At 34.3% G+C, this 25,361-nt stretch overlaps 1 protein-coding gene across 5 annotated transcripts in view; it reads left to right on the plus strand.

Moving 5' to 3' along the window:
• Window positions 1-25,361, plus strand: part of ANKHD1 (ankyrin repeat and KH domain containing 1) — a 123,288-nt gene that overhangs the window by 53,405 nt on the left and 44,522 nt on the right. For 2 of the 5 annotated variants that reach the window (XM_069483736.1, XM_069483737.1), the window contains exons 10-11: window positions 3,141-3,250; window positions 10,800-11,035. In XM_069483736.1, coding sequence (XP_069339837.1) covers window positions 3,141-3,250; window positions 10,800-10,901 — 212 coding nt within the window. In that variant the 3' untranslated portion in view covers window positions 10,902-11,035. Of the gene's footprint in view, window positions 1-3,140; window positions 3,251-10,799; window positions 11,036-23,538; window positions 23,627-25,361 lie in introns of those variants that run through there. The other 3 variants (XM_069483733.1, XM_069483735.1, XM_069483738.1) reach the window with 3 other exon arrangements.

Consider the following 25,361-nt stretch of genomic DNA (forward strand, 5'->3'; position numbering starts at 1 on the left):
GGCTCACGCCTGTAGTCCTAGCACTCTGGGAGGCCGAGGCGGGTGGATTGTTTGAACTCAGGAGTTGGAGAGCAGCCTGAGCAAGAGTGAGACCCCGTCTCTACTAAAAAAAAATAGAAAGAAATTATCTGAACAACTAAAAATATATGGAAAAAAAATTAGCCAGGCATGGTGGCGCATGCCTGTAATCCCAGCTACTTGGGAGGCTGAGGCAGGAGGATCACTTGGGCCTAGGAGTTTGAGGTTGCAGTGAGTTATGATGACACCACTGCACTCTACCCAGGGCAACGTTTTTCAAAGAAAGGATAAATATTTATTAAGAAATTGTTGAATAACAGAGCCAGGTGCTGTGGCTCATACGTGTAATACCAGCACTTTGGGAGGCTGAAGCAGGAGGATTGCTTGAGGCCAGGAGTTTGAGGCTGCAGTGAGATATGATTGTGCCACTGCACTCCAGCCTAGACAGAGCTAGACCCTGTCTCCAAAGAAACACGAACAAACAAAAAAGAAATTATTGAATAACAAGCAGTCTGCTCAGCCCTTGTGTTATCTCTATTAATTGCTGCCAGTTCCTATGTAATAAGAAATGTGGATATGGAAACTGATGCATAATGATATTGCTAATAGTGACAAAGCCAACATTAAAACTTAGAACTCCTGACATTGTTTTTTCTGCAGCATCACCATTAATTCTAATATTTAGCTCCTTTTGCTGATTTGAAGTATATAGTTCCCAGAACTATCTCAGTGTTTGAGAATCACTTTTTTATATGATCACTACCTAAAAATTTTTTCCCCTAGGTTTAGGTGTGATTTATTTATGTGAAGTTCTTCTTATAGTGTTGTACTAAAGACAACTCCAGTAGGGCCTATACAATTAAAAACCACTAAAAAACCTTTTGTTATGACATTTTTTCCACACACATAGAGAATATAGTACATTGAACTCTAAGAACCCATCACCCAGTTAAAACATGAATGTTTAATTCATGGCCAATCTTAACTTCATCTGTACTCCCATTTCCCACTTATTTTTTTAAATTATTTTTATTTAAAATAAATATTCTTAACTTAATTTTTAAAATAAAACACTTTTATAAAATTATCTTTTCAGTATATATCTGTAAAAGATAATTTATAAAAATAACCACAGTACCATTTTCCTGCCTGAGACTTTTTAATAATAGTTCCTTAGCAAATATCCAAGCAGTCTTCATATTTCTTTGTGTGTGTCTTTCAAGAGTTGTTTGAATCAGGATTGAAATAAGATTTGTATGATCACTGTTGATTAATATGTCTCTTAAGTCTCTTTTTATCTATGGGCTCTCTGTCATTTTTCTTGCAATTTTTGGTTGAAGAAATGGAATGTTTATCCTTTAGGCTTCCCGGAGTATGAATTTTGCTGATTTTATGTCTATGATTTTATTTAACTTATTTTTCTGTCCCTTGACTTTTCCATAAATTAGTAGTTAGATCTAGAGACTTAATTTGTATTCAGTTTTTTTGTTTTTTTTTTTTTTGAGACACAGTCTCACTCTGTTGCCCAGGCTAGAGTGCCGTGGTGTCAGCCTAGCTCACAGCAACCTCAAACTCCTGGGCTCAAGCAATCCTCCAGCCTCAGCCTACCAAGTAGCTGTGATTACAGGCATGTGCCATCATGTCTGGCTAATTTTTTCTATATATATTTTTAGTTGTCCATATAATTTCTTTCTATTTTTTTTAGTAGAGATGGGGTCTCGCTCTTGCTCAGGCTGGTCTTGAACTCCTGAGGGCAAACGATCCACCCACCTCGGCCTCCCAGAGTGCTAGGATTACAGGTGTGAGCCACCGCGCCCAGCCTGTATTCAGTTTTGATTTTTTTTTTTTTTTTTTGATGGACTACTCCATAGATGGTATTTTTGTACTTTCTTCAGGAAGTAATGAACGTCCAGTTGTCTCTCTTTTTGTGATATTATTAAGCTTTTGATAATCATTTCTTACATCCATTAATTAAGAGTTGCAAAATGGTGATATTCTAAATTTTTTTATTCCTTTCTTATTTATTAGCTGAAATACATCTGTAAAGAGAAACTTCTCCATATCAACTATTTGATTGCCCTTAAATTAAGTATAGATCATATAGGATTGGCAGGATAAATGTTTAATGTTTTCCCCCCTTTATTTCCCAGTTTCCAAAATAATGAGGTGGTTCTTAGCATCCTTCACAGGTGACTAGTAAACAATTTTTTTTGTTTGTTTTTGGTTTGAACATCATTTTGAACTTTTGGATTTAAACATACATGATGGTTTTTACCTCATTCACAGTCATCATTCTTTTTGATATAAAAATTGTCAGAAGAAGGGACAATTTAAATATCTTTGATCAATAAGGTTAGCTCCTAAATCCTTTTGATATGACCTCATTATTGTCTCTGATAGTTTCCTTGCTTTCTCATACGGCAAAGTTTTCTAGGCTCATCTTGGATAGTTTCTGTTCCAGTCTTAGAATCAATCATTTTTATAAGAAGCCCTAATTCCATTTAGTAGGAAATGGTACTTAGGGGTCACCATCTAAGATAGAAATGCTATTTCCACTTGGTCTACCATTGCCTCTAGACCTTTTTAGTTGGTCAGGGCTAGGAAATATGTATTTTTCTTATAGATAAAATACATCATGCATTCATGTCAATATGTCCAATTCCGAGTCACAGGGTTTTTCTTAAGCTCAATAATCTTATATCTGTGTTTTCTCTTAATCATGCTAAAAATTTCTGTTCTCACCAAATGATTACTCATTTGACTTATACTACAATATCCATAGAATTGCCTCAGAATACAAACCAACACTACCACCAATATGATTTCTGAAAACTACTTAATATTTTTTGTTTTCATAGCTCTTTTACTCCTTAGGGTATATCTTACTAGTGTAGTGATGTATAGGCAGATTATACTGTCTTTTAAAATCATATGGTTTAGTTCTTTTCTATGTGGGTAAAAGTATTTTTATAAAGCATATTTAAAGGGAAATTAGGATGCTTAAATTGCATTTTTATATTTTCACATTTTGAATTTTTCAGTTTCACCAGGTTGCAAAATTGGACTAGCTGATATAATTTTACAGTTCACAAAGTAAATGTATGATTTGTTTTTTTTGCTAGGCGCTAATGTGCATGCCACAACAGCAACAGGAGACACAGCCTTAACCTATGCTTGTGAAAATGGACATACGGATGTTGCAGATGTTTTACTTCAAGCAGGGGCTGATTTAGTAAGATATTTTTAATTTCAAATATTTTCTCCTGAATGTTAATATTCATTCATACTTAATGTTTAGAAAACACTAGTAAAGATCATTAATTTGCATCCTTTGTATATAATAACTTAAAAAAAAAAGCTTGGGTACTGGTTCTAGTTGTTGCATGTATTAATATTTAATGTGTTTCAAAATAGTTGGTGTTAAGTAGGGCATATTTTTTTCTTAGGTAAATTATTAGTTTGTTTCTGCCTTTCATTCCAACCCTTTTGACATTTCTATACTTTTTAAACTGCCCTTTATTACACATATTGTTAAAGTCAATGATGTGTTTGTAGAATAGAATAATATGTCAGATCACTTTGAGTGATTTTAGTATTATTTTAATTGACACATAATACTTGAACATATTTATGGGGTACAAAATGTTATTTTGATACATGTATACAATGTGTGTTGATAAATTAGGGTGATTAGTATATCCATCACCATTTTGAGTGATTTCTGTTTTTTCTCTGATTAGACATAAAAACAAAGCTGCTATTGTTAATCATCTTTCTAACAACATTATTACAAATTCTATTCTTTTTCTGTTCTTTTAGTATTTTCTGTTTTGGTTTTTCATAATTTCAAATTAAATGGCAGGTTCATATTTATAGTAATCCTTAAAACTATGGTTCCATTTAAAGAGTACTGCTTCTTGCTGAAATGTGTGCTTTTGACTAGTTTTTATTTTGTGAGGGTGCTTTAAACTGTTTTCTAGAGTTTCTCCCAGAATTGTCCTATATATTTCTTAAAAAACCATATATGTTTTTTAAGCTACAAATGTTGTAGAAAATTAGCTTTATTAGTTTTATTTAGAAAAACTGTGTAAGTGTTGCTTTTTACATTTTTTCCAATAACAGACCTTCGCAATATTCCAATCCTGAGAACATTGTTGGAAAATAATTATTGACTAAAATAAATGCATAGTTTGATTATGCTATTTATTATCATTTCCACTAATAATAGTAGAAATGATATCATTCTACTAATGATTTAATACTTAATATTGTAATGATGACATTACCATTCATTCTTACTAATCAAGATCTGCTCTGTCAGTTAAAATTTCTGATAGCTGTACTCTTTTATCTGAGAATTATGACAGAGATAGGTAGATCTCAATCTTTTGATTTCTTTCTATATCATTTTTCCTTTTTTAGAGTTGCTTTGGATCATCTATAAAAATTAGAAATTGAAGTATTTCAGCACTTGAAATAAAAGCATAAAAGCTTAGATATTGTAAGCAAAGTTTAATACTCTTATCCCTTGAATTTTTAACTGGAGTCTCTCTTCCTTTCATTTTCTACAGAAAAGTCACTATCTTAACCTGTTGAGAGTTCTGGGAAAGTTAAATAGGAAAAAGAGGAACTATTTGTTAAATGTACTCTAATGTACAGAAAAATCATACTGATTTTGACTGAGTTAAAAATCTGTTATTAAATATTTTTAAATATTTTTATAGTCTTCTGGAATCAGGTAGAGTGTTTATGATTTAGTTCCTTAGAAGAATTGCATTGAATGAACAGATACAACTATTTGGATTTACCATAATTATTTACATTCAAAATGTAAAATTAAAACTGGCTCAGATAAAACCATATCTTAATTATCATGTACAAAGGTAATGCTGTTATTCTAGCAATTACTTACTTTTCTATTTTGCAATCTAATTTTGCATTCATATTTACATATAATTACAGTCATAGTATAATACAGTTGTTTTGTATTTTTTCCAGTGTGTATTCTATCATTATCTTTTCCATATTGCTACAGTCTCTATTTATGACTCTTGCACAATATTTCGTCAAGTTGATAAACCATAATCATTCACTTAATTATGGAACTTTTGACTTATTTTTCAATTTTCACTATTATAAATACTGTTAGATTTAATAATTTCATGTGCATAGCTTTTCCCTTTTCTTCTTTTGAATTATTTTATATATTGATTTTAACTTTTAAAAATATATTGCCTATTGGCTTGGAGAGGAATTTAAAAAAAAAAATATTGTCTCTGCCATGCATGCTTTGGCTATCTGTGGAGAGATATCTAAATTTTAATATTATTTCTTTTCCTGATTATAAAAAGCCATACTGTTCTTCATAGAAAATGTGGAAATGCTGGAGATGGCCTGTAGTCCCAGCTACTGGGGAGGCTGAGGTGGGAGGATCGCTTTAGCCCAGGAGTTCAAAGCAGCAGTGTGAATAGCCACTATACTCCAGCTTAGGCAACATAGTGAGACCCCTCTCCAAAAAAAAATTTAAAAGAAAAGAAAATATAGAAAGTATGGGAAACTATAATAATTTTGATATTTAAAAGCTATGATTAAATTTTATAATTTCAGGCTTTACTATAGGCCAGAAGAAAGAAAAAGCTCTAGTCAGAAAGAGGAAGCATCAGAGAGTAAAGCAGGCAGATTAGTCCCTGAGTCCTTAGAAAAAGTGACTGATAATTTTTACTAGCTTTATCTTATAAGGCAATACCATCTTACTTGTTCTCCATTCTTTGCTACCACCTCCTAGTACTGGTTTTGGGCTATAGTAATTTCCTCCAGTGGTTTGCAGATAGAAGACTCCACCCCCATTACATGCAGTGGAGATGTATTTCCTGGCATCCTATAGGTCTGTCCTTGATGTTTAGGTTTGCTAATTCTTTAAGTTAAAAAGATTTTTTGTGTGTGTGAACCTGTGAAGCTAAAGGTTTTTGGAAACTGTTTTTATCCTCAGTTTTAAATAAATATATGCAAGTCAATCTTTGGAACACAATCTGGACCAGCCTCTATGCTTTGTTAGATTTTAGACCTTAACTTTTGCCAGATATTGAAGGTTTTGATATTATATTTTTCTTTTTGAAGGAAATTAAAAACTGTTTCCCATTCTTTAAAATATTCTGGACTAGAATCAGTGAGGATATTAATTATGGTTTAAAATATTTTAATGCACCAATTTGGTTTTCTGCTATTGTTTCCTGAGATGAAACAGATGTTTTAGGACTTTTCATCCCAAATGTGTAGTAGGCATAATTTAGAACTTAGTTTTTAAAGGCAATCTAGAAATTTTATGTGTTGCTTTTAAAAAATTCACAGCCAGAACAGTGGACATACTTGAACATTTTCAGGTAAATCTTTAAAATATGTGCATGTTCTAAATTGTATTTTTGAAGCAATTGTTTTGAAACTTCATTTTCTCTAGTTTTAAAAACATTTGGATTTAAAAATACAGATATTTTTCATTAGAAACACATTGAATATCCATTATATTTAGAGAATATGGATTATATTTTTGTTCATTGTTAGAGCTTGTCTAACTTCTTAATAATTGCCTAAATTTAAATAATCCTATTATTTAAAATTTTTACACTAGTATTCTTAAATAAGCCACTTAAAATATTCATTTTGAAAATAAAAAAATTAAATGAACTAAAATGTCCGTTAATTCCAAGGTTTTTTGAAAGTTCATCCTCTTTAATATGCAGAATCATTTTAACTACTCTATAAGCAGAGAGCCTTGAACAAATCAATCTATATCTTTCTGCTATGTGTATCTCTTGTTAAATACTATAATGGAAATGATTGTGTACTGAAATGAAGACTATTTCTTTATGTGTCCTTTCTCTGCATAGCATCTTTGTTTATTGGACCCAGGTTTGTTTTTGGTATTTGGTATGACTACAGGTATAATATGGTGTAAACTCTTGTAAGAAAGTTTTTGTCAAAATACATTAGCATTATGTAGTACTAGGATCTAAAAGAAATATATATATATGTATATATATATAGAAATATATATATATGTGTATATATATAGAAATATATATATATGTATATATATATATATTTTTTTTTTTCTTTTCTTTTCTTTTTTTTTTTTTTTTTTTGAGACAGAGTCTCACTCTGTTGCCCAGGCTAGAGTGAGTGCCGTGGCGTTAGCCTAGCTCACAGCAACCTCAAACTCCTGAGCTCAAGCGATCCTCCTGTCTCAGCCTCCCGAGTAGCTGGGACTACAGGCATGCACCACCATGCCCGGGTAATTTTTTCTATATATATTTTTAGCTGTCCATATAATTTCTTTCTATTTTTAGTAGAGATGGGGTCTCGCTCTTGCTCAGGCTAATCTCAAACTCCTGAGCTCAAACGATCCGCCCACCTCGGCCTCCCAGAGTGCTAGGATTACAGGCGTGAGCCACCACGCCCGGCCTATATATATATATATATATATATATATTTTTTTTTTTTTTTTTTTTTGAGACAAGAGTCTGGCTCTGTTGCCTGGGCTAGAGTGCCGTGGCGTCATCCTAGCTCACAGCAACCTCAAACTCCTGGACTCAAGCAATCCTTCTGCCTCAGCCTCCCGAGTAGTTGGGACTACAGGCATGCACCACCATGCCCGGCTAACTTTTTCTATATGTATATTTTTAGTTGTCCAGCTAAGTTCTTTCTTTTTAGTAGAGACAGAGTCTTGCTCTTGCTCAGGCTGGTCTCGAACTCCTGAGCTCAAGCAATCCTCCTGCCGCGGCCTCCCAGAGTGCTAGGATTACAGGCATGAGCCACCGCGCCTGGCCAGGATCAGTTTATTTTCTATATTAAATATTAAAAAATCGAAAATGTACACCAGGCCCGCTTTTATAAGATTTTTTTTTAATTTAAGTAATATGTTGTGTATCTTTCTGGACATTTCAATACATTCAGATACACATAAATATGTTACATATACATATTATATATGTAATATAACATCCTGCTATGTCAGTTCCAATAGATTTCTCATTCTTTTTCACAGGTAGACAGTGTTCTATATGTAACCATTTATCCACTCAAAAATGTCTGAGTAGGTAACAGTTTTTAAGTATTAAATGATACTGCAGTAAATATTGTTAAGCAAATTTATATATCTTTGCTACCTTTATGAATATATCTATAGGGGTAAATTCCTGGAAGTGAAATTGCTGGTTATCAAGGGGTCTACATTTGAAATTTTGATAACTATTGCCAAAGTGTTAAAAAATGTTGAACCAGTCTATACCTTTATTAACAGCTGAGACCTTCTGATACCCCACGTTCTCACAAACATGAATAGATTTCTTCTTTCTGTCTTTCCTTCCTTCCTTCCTTCTGTTTTTTGGGGGATGGCGAAATGATTTAATTTTCTAATCTCTGACCATAGTCCCAGTGTTTGCATTATGTAAAAAAAATGTTCTCATTGTATTTCAAGTAGCCCTATTTTGTTGCTCCCAAAGCTTTAGTGAACTATAGAAAACACAGGAGTAAAGTTACTTTCTGGAAGAGTGTTGAGACATCATTTACAAATGTAAATTTTGAAATATTTTCAAATTTTTTAAAAAATCAAATTGATTTTAAAAAATCAAATATTCAGACAGCATCGACTACATTCTGAAAGACAAAAAGATTAATGTATCTTCCACCATAGAACTTTTATGAGTTATTTTAACATTCTCATTTACATTTAACATTTACATTATGTTTTATCACCCTATTTCTCACAGTTTTTTAACCTTAAATATATATATCCACATTATATGTAAGTGGATTCAGTGTTTACTATTTGTTCACATTATATAGCTTCTTAACTCCTGAGTTCCTTAACTTGACTCATCTTTAGGCTGATTAGTACTGGTATTTTTATTTGAATTTATTCTCCTCAAAAAAGGAGAATATGAAATTATGTGCATTTTTGAGAATACTGTATGTTGTATTTATAAATAAATGTAGCCATTTATAAAATTATTGAATCACTTGTTTTTTTTCCCTTCAAAAATCTAAAAACCCTTTATACTGCTATCTTCTGGAACTGAATATTACCAAAGCCTGCTAGACTATTATTCATTGTATGTGACTCTTTTTTCTGCCTGGATTATCATAAGATTCTTTCATGAAACTTACACATCTGTGATTTTACCAGGATGTGTCTTATGTTGATTATATCAGATTTTTCTGAAGAGCAGTGAATGCTTTCTATGTGAAGATTTTAGGTCTCATCTTTTTTCCCCCCCAAGGAAAGCTTCCTTCTGTTATATCTTTGAATACTTTTTTTTCTATTTCGTTATCTTCCTTTGGGGTATTTATTATTCATATGTATCGTGTTTGTGTTATCTTTCTCTAATACCTTTCTTTTCTTTGTCCTTTTCCCCTGCAGTTTCTTTCTTAAGCTTATCATCCAGGTCACTATTTTTTTTCTGTATACTTGTTGCTGTTTCTAAGATGGTTTTCATGGTTTCATTATTACAGGTTAAGTATCCCTTATCTGCAATGCTTGAGACCAGGAGTGTTTTGGATTTTGGATTTTTTTTTGGATTTTGGAATATTTGCAGAATATATACCGGTTGAGCGTCCCTAATCTGAAAATCCAAAATCTGAAATGCTTCAATGAGCATTTCCTGTGAGCATCATGTTGGCACTTAGAAAGTTTTAGATTTTGGAGCACTTCAGATTTCAGATTTTTGGATTAGGTATGGTCAACCTGTTTCTTCTACTCCTCCAACTAACTTTTAAATCTCTTGTTGTATCATTTTGTTTAGCTATTTATTTGAAGAGTCCATGTTCTCTTTAATTTATTTGAAAGAATAGGGGAATATTTGACTAAAATTTTATTGTGTTACTGTCTTGGTAGGAACTTGTTGATAGGTTCCATGTTGGATACTTTGTGCTTATTCTTCATATTTAAATGGGGCTTGCTATTTGTTGAAAATAATATGGGTGGGTGGGTGGCAGGGAAAGGAAGTGAGTCTTAATAGCTTCTTCAAATCATGTAGTTGTCTCTGGATACTTTCTTGCTGAATCTATACCATAGGAGCATGTATCCCCTTAGGATAAATACATCACTTAGGTAGGAAATTGGAGTGACTTAGAGTGGAGCCTTCTCTAGGTCACATTACTTTTATTTGGAGACTTAGTTGACTCTGGTCAATGACTGGAAAGCTTGTCACTGTTTCCTCAATTGTATCCATGTCTCACCATCAGATAGTTTCTCTCTGTCAAGTCTAGATCTAGAGAAAATCCAGATATTACATCTCTCAAGTTCTTTCAAGGTTCTTGTTATAGTTGTAAAACATGAGCACTAAGTACATTTATAATGGGGAGAAAAGCTACATAACTATTTATCTTATAGTATTTCCCCTTTTCCCCCCAACTTCTGATATTCCCAAATCTCTTGATTTCATTATTTTCCTTTGCTAGATATTTTTAAATGTTGCTCATGTATTTGTGCCTTTAATTTTATTTTGAAACAAAGGCATGAGTTCAAATAATTCAACAGAATTATTTCTGCATATACGAAGGTTTATACTGAAGTTTTATTGGTAGAAAACCACATTATCACACCCTAAAAAATTATTCATACTCTGCTCATGAGATTATGGTCTCGAAAGATGAGAATCTTTTTAGTTGAAGATCCTGAGTTAACAAAGCCCAGCATCTGAAGTACCAGTCACAAGGTCTTCATGGCCAAGTGTGATTTTCGTTTTTGGAATAAGATCCGTGAGTTCTTCTTTTTCCTTTCGCAGGACAAGCAGGAGGAAACGAAGACTATTTTGGAGGGCATAGATCCGGCCAAGCATCAGGTGAGGGTAGCCTTTGATGCTTGTAAGCTACTACATAAAGAATAGATGTTCTAGGTAACCAGAACTTTGGATATCTGAATTCCAGCCAACATGTTCCAGGACCCTGCTGGGTGACAAAGGAAATACTTTTCAATTGAAAAAGATTAAGTCCCAATAAAAAGAGATTTGCATTACTAGTAATTTGTTTTCTTAGTGTACTTTCTAAGTGGTATTCCTAAAAAAATCTCTTAGGTGAAAATAGATTTTCTTACTCACATAGTTCTTTTGCATTCTCCTTTATTGGGAAAGTTAGGATACCCTACGGAGAAAGTCTCAATTATAAAGTCCTTTGCATTCAACTTTCTTCATCAAAAATCTGAAACTCGGCCGGGCGTGGTGGCTCACGCCTGTAATCCTAGCACTCTGGGAGGCTGAGGCAGGTGGATCGTTTGAGCTCAGGAGTTCAAGACCAGCCTGAGCAAGAGTGAGACCCCGTCTCTACTAAAAATAGAAAGAAATTATATGGACAACTAAAAATATATACAGAAAAAATTAGCCGGGCATGGTGGCGCATGCCTGTAGTCCCAGCTACTCGGGAGGCTGAGGCAGGAGGATCGCTTGAGCCCAGGAGTTTGAGGTTGCTGTGAGCGAGGCTGATGCCACGGCACTCTAGCCTGGGCAACAGAGTGAGACTCTGTCTCAAAAAAAAAAAAAAAAAAAATCTGAAACTCAGATTTAGAGTGATATATTGAAATGTTTCTATATAATCCTCAAATAAAAAAAAATTAGTGAAACATTTACTATGTATGTTTATGCCCTAATTTCTATAAAGTAAAAGTTTCAAATTTTCTTAAAATTGTCTCATATTATCTCATTCTGAATTTTTTTTTTTTTTTTTTTGAGAGAGAGAGTCTCACTCTGTTACCCCAGGTAGAGTGTAGTGGTGTCATCATAAGTCACTGCAACCTCAAACTTCTGGGCCCAAGTGATCCTCCTGGCTCAGCCTCCTGAGTAGCTGGGACTACAGGTGTGCACCATCATGACCACCTAATTTTTTTCTGTTTTTGGTAGAGATGGGGTCTTGCTCTTGCTCAGGCTGCTCTTGAACTCCTGACCTCAAGCGATCCTCCCACCTCAGCCTCCCAGAGTGCTAGGATTACAGGCGTGAGCCACCCTACCTGGCCTGAAATTGATTTTTAAGAAGGTGAATATTTGTTCAAGTGAAACATTTCTTTTGGAAAAAAATGTGTGAAAAATTTGTACCTGGTAGTTTTAAAAGTCAAACAAATTTAATATGGATTGTAATCCAGAGAGATTTGTTTAAACTCAGGAGCAGTTTTTAATTTTTAAATTAGGGATAAATTGTGTTTGGATCACAAGTAACTTAGGCCATCTAAAATACATTTCTCAGTACCAAACCATTCTTAACCATGATGCTTACTAAGTATCTTCATTCTTGGCTTATTGAATAAAAAGCTGTTGTATTCATTCTATTTTGAACTAAGTATATAAATTTATTTCATAAAATATTATGTGAAAATGTCAGCTTTTACTCAGTTTGCATGATATTTGTAGGCTCCTATCAAGAATGTAAAGCTGAGTGTTATTTCAGATAAAGTACTTCTTTCTTCCTGGATTTGTTAGAGGAAATGTTATTGTAAATCTCTCTAGCTGCAAGTCTCAAAATTTGGATTTTCCAAAATAATGAGGTTTGTGGCCCTACTTTTAGAGGTTCTGATTTAGTAGATCTGAAATGGGGAGTCTACATTTTAACTGATATCCCAGGAGATTCTGAGGACGAGTTCTCCCTACTTCACACTTTGAGACATTGCTAGAATCTGTACAGATTATTCTGCGTTGTTGTTGAGTTGTGTTCTTTTTCCATCTTTGCTTTATAATTCATCATTCTTCTTCCATCCAAACAGAATAACTTGGTTTTTCTGTTACTTGTGGTTTTTAGAAAATGTGCTAAACACAAGTCCTAGGATAGTGCCTCTTAATCTTTTTGCTATCTCAGTTCTCCTGAGAGATAAGAATCCAATCAGTAATAGTAGATCAATAAGGTAATTGAAACACAGTGGTGGGTTGGAAGAACATACCCTCCATTGGGAGAGTATCAGAATCCTCTAGTACATACTGTATAAAATAGTCTCTTTCCCTTTCCCTATGATTTGTCATTCTCCCTAGAGAATGTCCTCCCTCCAACTCCAAGAGATACTGCCTCTATGATATAGTTATAATTCTTAAGTATATTTCTTGGGTGCTCTGTGGCTGTGATTTTAAGGGAAATCAACTTATTTTAAAGAAAATTTAATTTCATTTAAAATTAAGTTTTGTTATCTAAAGCCAAACAAAAAAATTCCACCTTTTTTTCTCATAGTGCTCATTCATTAGAACCAGAATTTTGCAGTGTTATTTTTCATAAACAAGTCTTTAGGGAGGTTATGAGCCTTAATTATCTATAAGATCATTAAATATGAAATGTCCGATTTCAAATCAAAAGTGTAATTTATTATATCTCAAACAAGAAGCAGTACAATTAATCAAAGTAGGCACCTAAACTGTCAACACAGTTTTGCCATCTTAACGGTAGCTTGTTTATGCCAGCAGCAAAGAAATCCTGGAGAATTAGTGGTGATGAAATCAGGAAAGGTGTTTTCCACAGCTTGTTGAGAATTGAATACTTTTCCTTGCAAGAAGTGGCCCAAACCCTGCAAGAAGTGGTAGTCCATTGGTGCAAGGTCTGGTGAATGTGGTGGATGCAGAGTTTTTAAGTACAGCCTCTGTAGTTTTTGAGCAGCTGTTGTTTGTGGTTGAGCATTGTCTTGCAAGAGGATTGGCCTGTCTCTGTTGACCAAGCTTGGCTGCTTAATCATAAGCATCCACATCGTTTTGTCCTGTTGGTTACGGTAGACATCCACTATAATCGATTGACCAGGTTTCATGAAGCTGTAGTGGATAAAACCAGCACTGGAGCACTGGACTGTGTTTTGGCACTTCATCTTTATCCAACCATTGTGCCGAATACTTGAGATTATCAAAAAGAATCAATTTTTCATTACATGTAACAATATGGTGTAGAAATGGTTCGCTTTTATGTTGTGGCAGCAAAGAATAGCAAACTTCGAGACAAGACAATATCTCTCCTGACACTAGTGTAATTCATGTGGTACCTGTCCAGTTTCTTTACCTTGCCGATTTGTTTGAAATAGCCCAATATAGTTGGAATAGTAATGTCAAACCTTGCAGCTAATTCATGCATAGGTTGAGATGGATTTGCTTCCGCTACAGCTTTCGGCTCATCATTATCCACCTTGGTCTCAGGTTGCCCATGTGGCTTATTTTCAAGATTAAAATCACAAGATCTGAACTTCTCAAATCATTGACATACCGTGTGTTCATTAGCCACATCCTTCCCAAACACTTTGTTGATATTTTGAGCTGTCTGCGCAGCATTGGTTCCACAATGGAAATATTCGAAAATAACACGGATTTTTGACTTAGCCATAGTTTCACAAAAATGGCTCTAAGAAAAAATTGAAAGATAACAATAAGCCAAACCATGTATTTGAAAGAATGAGGACATGCCTTCACAATAAAAATAAAACGAAGCGTCAAAGTGAAATGTCAGAGAGATCAACTGTCAAACTTAGTACTTAAGGAAATCGGACATTTCATACCTAATAAGCTAATACTTATCAATATCTTTTACCTGTTTGTGATTAGCTTACCTTAATAAACTTTAAATATGGAGGCCAGGCGTGATGGCTCACGCCTGTAATCCTAGTACTCTGGGAGAAGGCCAAGGTGGGAGGATTGCATGAGGCAAGGAGTTCAAGACCAATCTGAGCAAGAGCGAGATTCTGTCTCTGCAAAAAATAGAAAAATCAGTCAGGTGTGGTAGCTTGCATCTGTACTCCCAGCTACTCCAGAGGCTGAGGCAGGAGGATCGCTTGAGCTCAGGAATTTGAGGTTGCAGTGAGGTATGATCATGCCACCGCACTCTAGCCTGGGCAACAAAGCAAGACCCTGTCTCATTTTAAAATAAACAAAAAAAACCTTTAAATGTGACCTCTCAACCTTTTTTTGTTTTTTAGAGTCAGGATCTCTCTTTGTTGTCTGGGATAGAGTACAGTGGCGTCATCATAGCTCACTGCAACTTCCAACTCCTGGGCTCAAGCGATCCTCCTGCCTCAGCCTTCCAAGTAGCTAGGACTACAGGCACATGCCACCATGCCTGGCTAATTTTTTTATTTTTTAGTAGAAACGAGGTCTCAGTTTTGCTCAGGCTGGTCTTGAACTCCTGAGCTCAAGTGATCCTCCAGCCTCAGCCTCCCAAAGTGCTAGGATTACACATGTGAACCACTGTTCCTGGCTGACCTCTCACTTTTTAATGTTAACTTTTTATTAAGGAATAGCATACATGCATATTTTTAAATTGTACTAGTTAAAACTGGGAAACTTATCAATTTTTTTTATCTAAAACTACCTGTAAAATATACAAAACTGCTAATAATACATTTTTTTTTTAAAGGCGAAGTTCTTTCTTTTTAGGTTATTATGTATTGAATGAGTTCTTCTCAGGTATCTCAAGGTTGTTTAATTATAAGTACAAATGTAATTATAAGTACAAATGATGGCCGGGTGCGGTGGCTCACGCCTGTAATCCTAACACTCCAGAGGCCAAGGCAGGAGGATCGCTGGAGGTCAGGAGTTCGAGACCAGCCTGAGCAAGAGTGAGACCCCCGTCTCTACTAAAAATAGAAAGAAATGATCTGGACAGCTAAAAATATATATAGAAAAAAATTAGCCAAGCATGGTGGCACATGCCTGTAGTCCCAGCTACTCAGGAGGCTGAGGCAGAAGGATTGCTTGAACCCAGGAGTTTGAGGTTGCTGTGAGCTAGGCTGACGCCATGGCACTCTAGCCAGGGCAAAAGAGCGAGACTCTGTCTTTAAAAAAAAAAAAAAAGTACAAATGACTTCTAGTCAAGAAGGTGAAGTCACTTTTAGTATATTTGGAAACGTCTCTGACACACCATTTCAAGTATATAGAAATTATAAATAAAATATGGGAGAAAAATGAATCTAAAAATATGTAGTTGTGCCTGCCAGAAACAAGATTAAAGATCTCTGTGGACTAGAAATCAAGCTGAAGATATAGTCCCAAGGAGAATTAATGCTAAAAAAATGGGCAGTAGGGGCTGGGATTTCAAATTGTATAGGAGAATCCGACTGAATGCATCTCACATAGAGCAGGCCAGTAGATTTAGTCTACTTGAATAAAGCAAGGAACCAGGGTAATATTGTCCTACCTGTGAACCAAGATGGGAAAAAACTGGAGCAACTGTCCAGCGTTACAGTTAGAAATTAGCAAATTTGAAGCAAAGACAATAATGTAACTATAAAAACTTGTAGGATACCCTTCTTTGATATGGGAACAGAACTGAAATAACTCTATGGGACAAGAACCCTTAAATTGCCAATGAAAGACCTACTTCTGAAACAGACTCGAAGAGCCAGACTGAGGCAACTTCCAAACCATCTTTTAAAGGATACATTTGTATATGGCCAAAACAAAACAAAATACTTCCCATGGAAAACGAGCTTTCTCAAATATAAAAATTATAATGCTCAAGAGCAAATCTTTGTCAAGAGAGAGAATCAAAATGTAAGAAGACAAAAAGCAGCAAAACAGGAGAATACATACCCGAGGAAACTGAAATAAAATACATTAATCCTGAGAATTCTAAACATGTTTATTTTAAACTATGACCAATAGCCACAAAACAATGTGAGATAATAAAACAATATATTAAGAACAGGCAGGTACTTGGCCAGATGGCCAAGACCGAATGAAGAACAGGGTATAAAATAAAGTTTGAGGGGAAAAATTCAATATTTAGGGTAAAATAGTAAATTAGACACAGTTGAATAAGGAGGAGTGAATGAATTAACAAATGAGGCGATAAAACAAGAAATAATACCATATAGTGTAAAATAAAGAGATAGAAAATATGAAAGAGAAATTGAGAAAAATTAGATAGATTAAGAAGCTCCACCATGCATGTGTTAGAAGTTCCTGAAGGAGAGGAAATGTTTGAAGAGATAATAATGAAGAATTTTCTAGAATTGAAGGCAGACATAAACCCTTGACTGAAAACTCGTATCAATCACTAAGCAGAACAAATGAAATGTGGACTTTTAAGGGTAAAGAAAAATATCTCAAAAGCTACCCGAGGGGGAAAATACATCGCCTACAAATGAGCAAGCATCAAATTTTTGATAGTCTCTTCAATAATAAATCACAGAAGAAAATAGGAAGTAATGTTCTCAAGATACCAAGATAAAATAACACAATATAGAATTCTTTACTCAATTACCATTCCTGAGAAGGAAAAATAAGCATATTTTCAAATCTACAAAGAATAAAAGAGCTTACCACCGTTAGACCCTTGCCAAAAGAACTACTAGAAGATAGATACATCAATAAGAAGAAAATTGAGGAAGGTATGGGATATGAGAAGCTACAGTAAGCAAAATATTGATAAAACATATTACCAATAGAAATTTTTGAGTTTAAAAACCTAAATTTTTATGTTTAAAACTAAAAGTAATACTAAAATTCTAGACAATACCATAAAATTCAAAAAGATATATTAGAGGGTTAAAAAAGCTATTCTAGAATTGTTTTGTTGTTCAGAAGGAGGAAGAGAAAGTGCTGAATAACTTTTAAAAGATTAATTTTAAAATATATCAGTAATTAGAACAAATATAAAGCTATTCAAGAACTCCATTGTTAAAGGACATAGACTTTTTTTTTTTTTTTTTTTTTTTTTTTTTTTTTTGAGACAGAGTCTCACTCTGTTGCCCAGGCTAGAGTGAGTGCCGTGGCGTTAGCCTAGCTCACAGCAACCTCAAACTCCTGAGCTCAAGCGATCCTCCTGTCTCAGCCTCCCGAGTAGCTGGGACTACAGGCATGTGCCACCATGCCCGGCTAATTTTTTCTATATATATTTTTAGCTGTCCATATAATTTCTTTCTATTTTTAGTAGAGATGGGGTCTCGCTCTTGCTCAGGCTGGTCTCGAACTCCTGAGCTCAAACGATCCGCCCACCTCGGCCTCCCAGAGTGCTAGGATTACAGGCGTGAGCCACCGCGCCCGGCCGGACATAGACTTTTGAAATCAGATTCACAATCAGAATCTAGCAAATGCTGTTTTCAGTAGACAAACCTAAAGCAAAATGACAGGAAAATGTTGACAGAGTGATGGACAAAGTTATGTAAGGTAATATTAATCAAACAAAATGAAATTTTAAGCCAAAAGCATTTTTGCAAATACTCCTCCAACTGATATAATAATCAGTTACTAATCAGTAACTCATAATTTATCTTCCAAATAAAATAGAAAACTGCAAAATTATAAGGAAAATGGCCAGATCTGCATTTGTAGTGGTGGGATTTTTTCACACACTTCTCTATGACACTGATATATCAAATAGATAAAACAATCATTAAAAATAGAAAAATTAAGTTTTCTCTTATAGAGAGCTAGCATTCTGCTTCCCATAAATATACTATATATTCTTTTCTAATACATGGAACGTTTATAAAAATTGTCCATGTTTTAGGCCTCACAAAAGTCCTGAGAAACTCCTAAACTCCTTATAATATGGGTTGCATTCTCTAATCTCTATTGCTTTAAAATTACAAATCAGCGATAAAATCTTTTTTAGTCCCTTACATTTGAAAATTGAAGAAAAATACATCTGCATAATTCAGGAGGTTAGAGGTATCCAGTAAAAATTACAAAGTAGAAACTGAATTACTAGAAAAACACTACACTCCCAAACTTGGTGGAGGGGTGAGAATACACTAAAATGGTTCTTAGAAGGGAAATTATAGCTTTATACATAAATATATAAAAAATTAAATAAAGCTAATAAGAGAACAACAGCACAAAGGAAGGAGGAAATAATAAAGATAAAAGCAAAAGTTAATACAATAAATAAATGGGATTTGATTAAACTAAAAAGCTTCTGCACACCTGAGGAAACAATCAGCAGAGCAAAGAGACAGCCTACAGAATGGGAGAAAATACTCATAAGCTATGCATCCAATGAAGGGCTAATAACCAGAATTTACAAAGAACTCAAGCAAATCAGCAAGAAGAAACCAAACAACCCTATTAAAAATTGGGCAAAAGACATAAACAGAAGCCTCTCAAAAGAAGAAAGAGAATTGGGCAATAAACGTATGAAAAAAAGCCTATTGTCACTAATCATCAGGGAAATGCAAATTAAAACCACAATGAGATATCACCTTACCCCAGTCAGAATGGCTTTTATTAAAAAGTCCAAAAACAATAGATGCTGGCATGGATGCAGAGAGAAAGAAATGCTTATATACTGTCGGTGGGACTGCAAATTAGTATAACTTTTATGGAAAACAGTATGGAGATTCCTCAAAGAACTAAAAGCAGACCCACCATTCCATCCAGCCATCCACTATTATTTTCCCAAAGGAAAAGAAGACTTTTCATCAAAAAGACACCTGCACTCAAATGTTTATTGTAGCACAGTTCACCTTTGTGAAGATGTAGAATCAACCCAAGTGCCCATCAGTTTGAGTGGATTAATAAAATGTGGTGTATGTATACCATGGAGTACTACTCAGCCATAAAAGAGATGAATTAATACCTTTTGCAGCAATATGGGTGGAACGGAAGACCATTCTCCTAAGTGAAGTATCTCAAGAATAGAAAAACAGGCCGGATGCATTGGCTCACACCTGTAATCCTAGCACTCTGGGAGGCCGAGGCGAGAGGATTGCTTGAGCTCAGGAATTCAAGACCAGCCTGAGCAAGAGTGAGACCCTGTCTCTACTAAAAATAGAAGGAAAAAAAAATTAGCTGGGCGTGCTAGTGCCCGCCTATAGTCCCAGATACTCAGGAGGCTAAGGCAGGAGGATCGCCCAGGAGTTTCAGGTTGTAGTGAGCTATGATAATGCCACTGCACTCTACCCGCGTGACAAAGCAAGACTCTATATCAAAAAAAAAAAAAAAATGGAAAAGCAAATACCACATGTACTCACTATTAAATTGGAACTAAATAATGAGCACACATGTGCACAGAGGGAAGTAAAACTCAGTGGAAATTAACCAGAGGGGCAGGGGTGGAGGGGATGGGGGAAAAACCTACATAACGGATACTATGAACACTATTTGGGTGACAGGCACACCTATAGCCAGGACTCAAACATTACAGAAATGATCCATGTAACCTAAAACATTTTTACCCCCTTAATATTTTGGGGAAAAAAGTTAATACAATAGAAAACAATAAAAAAAGAGATAAGAAAGAACATATAGGATGAAGAGCAAAATTAAAAGTTGATTTAAAAAAAAAAGACTACTAAAAATAGATAAAGTAAGCCAGACAGATTTTTTTAGGGGGAAAAGTATAGATAAAAAATATAAACTTAAAGTGACTTATAACTATTAGATACAGTAGAAATCTTTAAAATTCCTACGGTAGTCATGAACAATCAATAAATTTGAATACTCAGATAAAATGAATACTGATTTTTGCTATACATATATAAAATATCAAAATTGACTCTAGAATAGGAAACCTCAATAGAACAATAACCATATATTATAAATTGAATCAGTTTAAAATTATACATCCAATGAAGGTAAGGAGTCCAGATAGATTTATGGGTGAATTTTACCAAAGTTTCAAGGGATAATTCCTATATAATTTATTCTAGCTGTTCCCAAGAACATAAAAAGAAATGTTAAACTGCACAATATCTAAGTTTGTAGCTTTGGAAAATAATTTTCTGTGTTTATGAAGGGAAAAAATCAGAAATAATTTATATCCTAACATTTTATTGGTCTTGAACAAATATTGTCTATACTAATAAATACAGCATTCAAAAAAGTAAGTAGTACAGTACATACAAATTTGATTCTATTTTAAAAGAAGGATTTAGTGATCAGATACTTTGCACAAGTGTTTTATGTTGTGGGATGTACATTATTAATTTTAGGACATAAAATGCTACAAATACATTATAAAGATGTGGCATTGTTTTATTAACCATTTCCCCAAATGTAATTGTATTGTTCAAAACCAAATGAGTGAATGAATTTATAGGGAAGAAAATAAAATAGGTAGTTTTTTTACACCTTTTATTTCAGGAATTTTATTAGTTTGTTAAATTTTGAAACGACTTAGGGTAAGGGTCTTGGGACTCTACTTTCTTATTTCTTTTAACAGTTATGGTAATATTTTAAATATACAAAATTAAGTTATTTAAAAAATTTCATTCTAATTGGGGCTTTCAAAATCTTTAGTCTGTGCCATTACTCATGGAACCTGATTATGTTGATGGATGCCACTGCCAGGCTTAAGAGATAAGAAAGAGAAAAAGGGAAAGAAAGGAAAAGTGACATTAATATTGCCCACCCATGTTCTAGTAATAACGTATTATCAAATGCAGATAATCAATGTCTTTCTCTCAAGTTTAGCTAGCATTTTAATTTCATGTTTAGTGAACTTTTCTCTTATGTACCCAATAGAAAATAAAAACTTCACACCTCTGTACTATGAGGGAAGATTTGAGAGATCATTTATGTTTAGGTTCTTGCTTGGTAAACAGTATTCAATCTATCACTTTGTTGTTTAGGCATTAGGTGTACAATGGTTAGCAAATATGGATACGATTATCGCTCTCATGGAGCTTATGATTTCTAGGAGGAGACACAAACTAATATATGATTGCAGTTTATGAAGGAGAAGTTCATAGAAGTGTAAGTCAGTAATAGGAAGAGTGATCTAGTCAGTAGTGGAAATAACAAGTTGTTAAAGGGACAGTTTGTTTCTAGGATGTAATTGGTTGTAATGATTGTTCAGAAATTAGTTGGATGGAAAAACTAGACAAATGGCTGGGTGAGGGGGCTCATATCTGTAATCCTAGCACTCTCGGAGGCCGAGCGAGGCAGGTGGATCGTTTGAGCCCAGGAGTTCGAGACCAGCCTGAGCAAGAGTGAGACCCTGTCTCTACTAAAAAAATAGAAAGAAATTAGCTGGACAACTAAAAATATATAGAAAAAATTAGCTGGGCGTGGTGGCGCATGCCTGTAGTCCCAGCTACTTGGGAGGCTGAGACAGTAGGATTGCTTGAGCCCAGGAGTTTGAGGTTGCTGTGAGCTAGGCTGATGCCACGGCACTCTAGCCCGGGCAATAGAGTGAGACTCTGTCTCAAAAAAAAAAAAAAAAAACTGGACAATTTTCTAGGTCTTTCTGAGTAACTTTTAATGGTGTATATTCTGTTTTGTTTGAAATAAATTGCCAGAATGTTAGATTTACCTACATTTGAATATGAGTTCAAGATCTATTCTAAAGCCAAATTATTTTGGCGTTATTTATAGTTATTCATCTTTTCCATAACCTAGAATTAATGAAGACTGTTTTCTAATTAACATGTATAACAATTAAAAGGTCAAAGCATAAACTAATTTTTATAGGAGGTTGAGGGATAACTACACTATAAAGATTTTTTTTTTTTGAAACATCTTTTAGAGTGGAATTTCTGTCACTTGTCAAATTTCCATTGGACTGACAGTCTACTATGATATCTTACTGTTGTTTTGCCTGATTTGTAGATCAGATACGGTTATGTAAACAGACTAAATTGTATTCTATTGGCAGAGTGTCTAGGATTTTTCCGAGTTAATTAAAAGGGTAGAGCTGAAATAAAGCCTTAACATAATCATTGTTCTTTATCAAGTTTTTCTTAGTAACAAAAGAGAACCAGAACAACAGAAATTGTATGTTTGTGAAACATACATACATAGTGAAAGAGGGGATAGTGAGAGAACTTTTCATGGAAGCAATATATTAGGTACATTTTAATACTTAGATGAATGTAATGTGTTCACAGTTCTCCCAACAAATAGTACTACTCACCATATAAGAAAGTTCCTTTTAGTGGCATTTGGTATGAGGTATGGTTAGAAGCTGTTTTATCATTCATTCCTCTTGCTGGCAAACTTCCTAGAAAGAATAGCAATCTCTGGCATTATGAGACTGCACCATTAACATTTGACTATTCAAGTATTTACTTTTTACTTAAAAAAAACCTACCCATTTGTCTATTTTTCTTTTTCCTTTACTCCTTAAATACCATACTGTTTTTCTTCAGGAATTTGTTTCCATCCTTTGATAGAGCTCTTATTGGCTTCTGATATAAGATCAAGATCTTTCTAATCACCTCACAGGAATAAGGTTCCTTTTTCACAGTCCAGATGAATAGTTAGGAAAACATCTTTTTAAACTGAGAATTAGAATGCAGTTATTTCTCTTTGGAAACCAAACTAAACATTAGTCTTATCTTTAATGGTTATTGTTCGGTATGCAAAACTGAACTTGCCCTTAAAATGTTATACCATCTAGTGTGGACTGAAAATCCTATATGTTAGAAGAATTGAGGTGGGCAGTAGAAGTGGCTACATTGAGTAAGTATTAAAGCCACATTTTGGCTTGCACAAGGCCCTGGGTTCAATCCCCAGCACCTCAACCAATTAAAAAAATTTTTTTTTAAATCCTCATTATTTCTTATATCATTAGTACTAAGTGTTTAAAATAGGTGGTTAATCAGTTGGCACTGATGGATTAATTTTTCTGTTTCTTTACTAGGAGCATGAATCTGAAGGTGGAAGAACACCTTTGATGAAAGCTGCAAGAGCTGGTCATTTGTGCACTGTGCAATTTCTTATTAGCAAAGGTAAAGAAAGTGCAAGTGATCATTTCCAAGAGGCTATAGTTTCTGAAAAGAAAATTCCTAAACTATTGGAATTTGCAATTTATATTTATATTAAGACTGCTTTACCTGCAGTACAAATACTATATTTCTAGTCTTTTGTTGTATTTTATTTAGTAAGCATAGAGTTTGTGAGGTGTGTACCAGGGATTTTCTTTATGAGTTTTAATTTTCATCAACCAGATAGCATATGATTGCTCCCAAAAGTTGGAAAAGCCAAATATAAAATATCCAGCTATACTTAGGTAGATGTTCAACACTTAATCATAAGGCAATTCTGCTGGAGATGGGGGTGGAAGCCAGAGAGAAAGTTTGCTATTGTGGTACTTGTTTTTGGTAAAGTTAATTAACTGAGTGTATAGGGTCTTATTTTTATATTCCTCTAGAAATTCTATTATTAGAAGAATATATTTAGGCAAAGAATTTCAGCTGATGGATAAATGATTAGTTCAAAATTGTTCACTATAGAAAAGTGAAATGCTGCTGAACCAATATTAAGTTGAACTAATAAAATTGTCATTTATATGCTCTTCTGTCTGAGCCCACACACACAAAATCGTTATTTATAGATCAAAAATGGTAATGCTGGCAATTTTATTTTCATCCTAACTCTTTGTATAGTGTCAGAGGTACTGGCATCTGATGAAAGGTCCTAGGATAGGATGATAAAAATGCAAGGAAGGCCGGGCGCGGTGGCTCACGCCTGTAATCCTAGCACTCTGGGAGGCCAAGGTGGGCGGATCGTTTGAGCTCAGGAGTTCAAGACCAGCCTGAGCAAGAGCAAGACCCCATCTCTACTAAAAATAGAAAGAAATTATATGGACAGCTAAAATATATAATAGAAAAAATTAGCCGGGCATGGTGGTGCATGGTGGTGCATGCCGAGTAGTCCCAACTACTCGGGAGGCTGAGACAGGAGGATCCCTTGAGCTCAGCAGTTTGAGGTTGCTGTGAGCTAGGCTGACGCCATGGCACTCACTCTAGCCTGGGCAACAAAGTGAGACTCTGTCTCAAAAAAAAAAAAAAAAAAAAAAAAAATGCAAGGAAGATCTACTCAGGTGGTGTCATGTTATTAAAATAAAAATTTTATATTTATATTCTAATAGAATTCTGACATTTTGTGACATTAAAAATGTAGGGTAAGATCTTGTCATTTTAAACATACTTGTTTTCTTCTTTAATTAGATAAAACTGGGTTTATTTTATTCGTATCACATTTTTGCTGCCAAGTAAGACATATCTTTACATAAGGTTCTATAACATAATTTGTAAAAGCTATTTACCTCAGCCACACAGAAGTAATGAATACCCTTCGAGTTCTTTTATGTTTCTTTACTAAAAAGGAAACTTAGTCATATCCAACAACAACCTACTAAGAATATAATCAGGCTTGTCAGGAATAGGAACACATTGATTTTATCTTTTCTATACTAAATAATCCCATCATCTAAAATAATCTCATGTTGCTAATGTAAAGATATTCATTGCTATGTCTTACCTTTCCTAAAAGGTACTTTTATGCAAGTTAGGATTAGGTTCAGCTGGCTATTTTCTGAAAATGAAATAATAGTATTGGCTTATTTTTCTCTCATTTATTTTATAAGTCAAATTAAGGAAGAATGAAGAATGAATATTTCTATAGTCTTAACTTTCTAGTTGAGACCTTTTGGGATTGTTAAAGGTAGCTGAACTAAAAACC

This window comes from Eulemur rufifrons, chromosome 10 (genome assembly GCF_041146395.1).
Source record: "Eulemur rufifrons isolate Redbay chromosome 10, OSU_ERuf_1, whole genome shotgun sequence".
In the NCBI taxonomy this organism is placed as follows: Eukaryota; Metazoa; Chordata; class Mammalia; order Primates; family Lemuridae; genus Eulemur; species Eulemur rufifrons.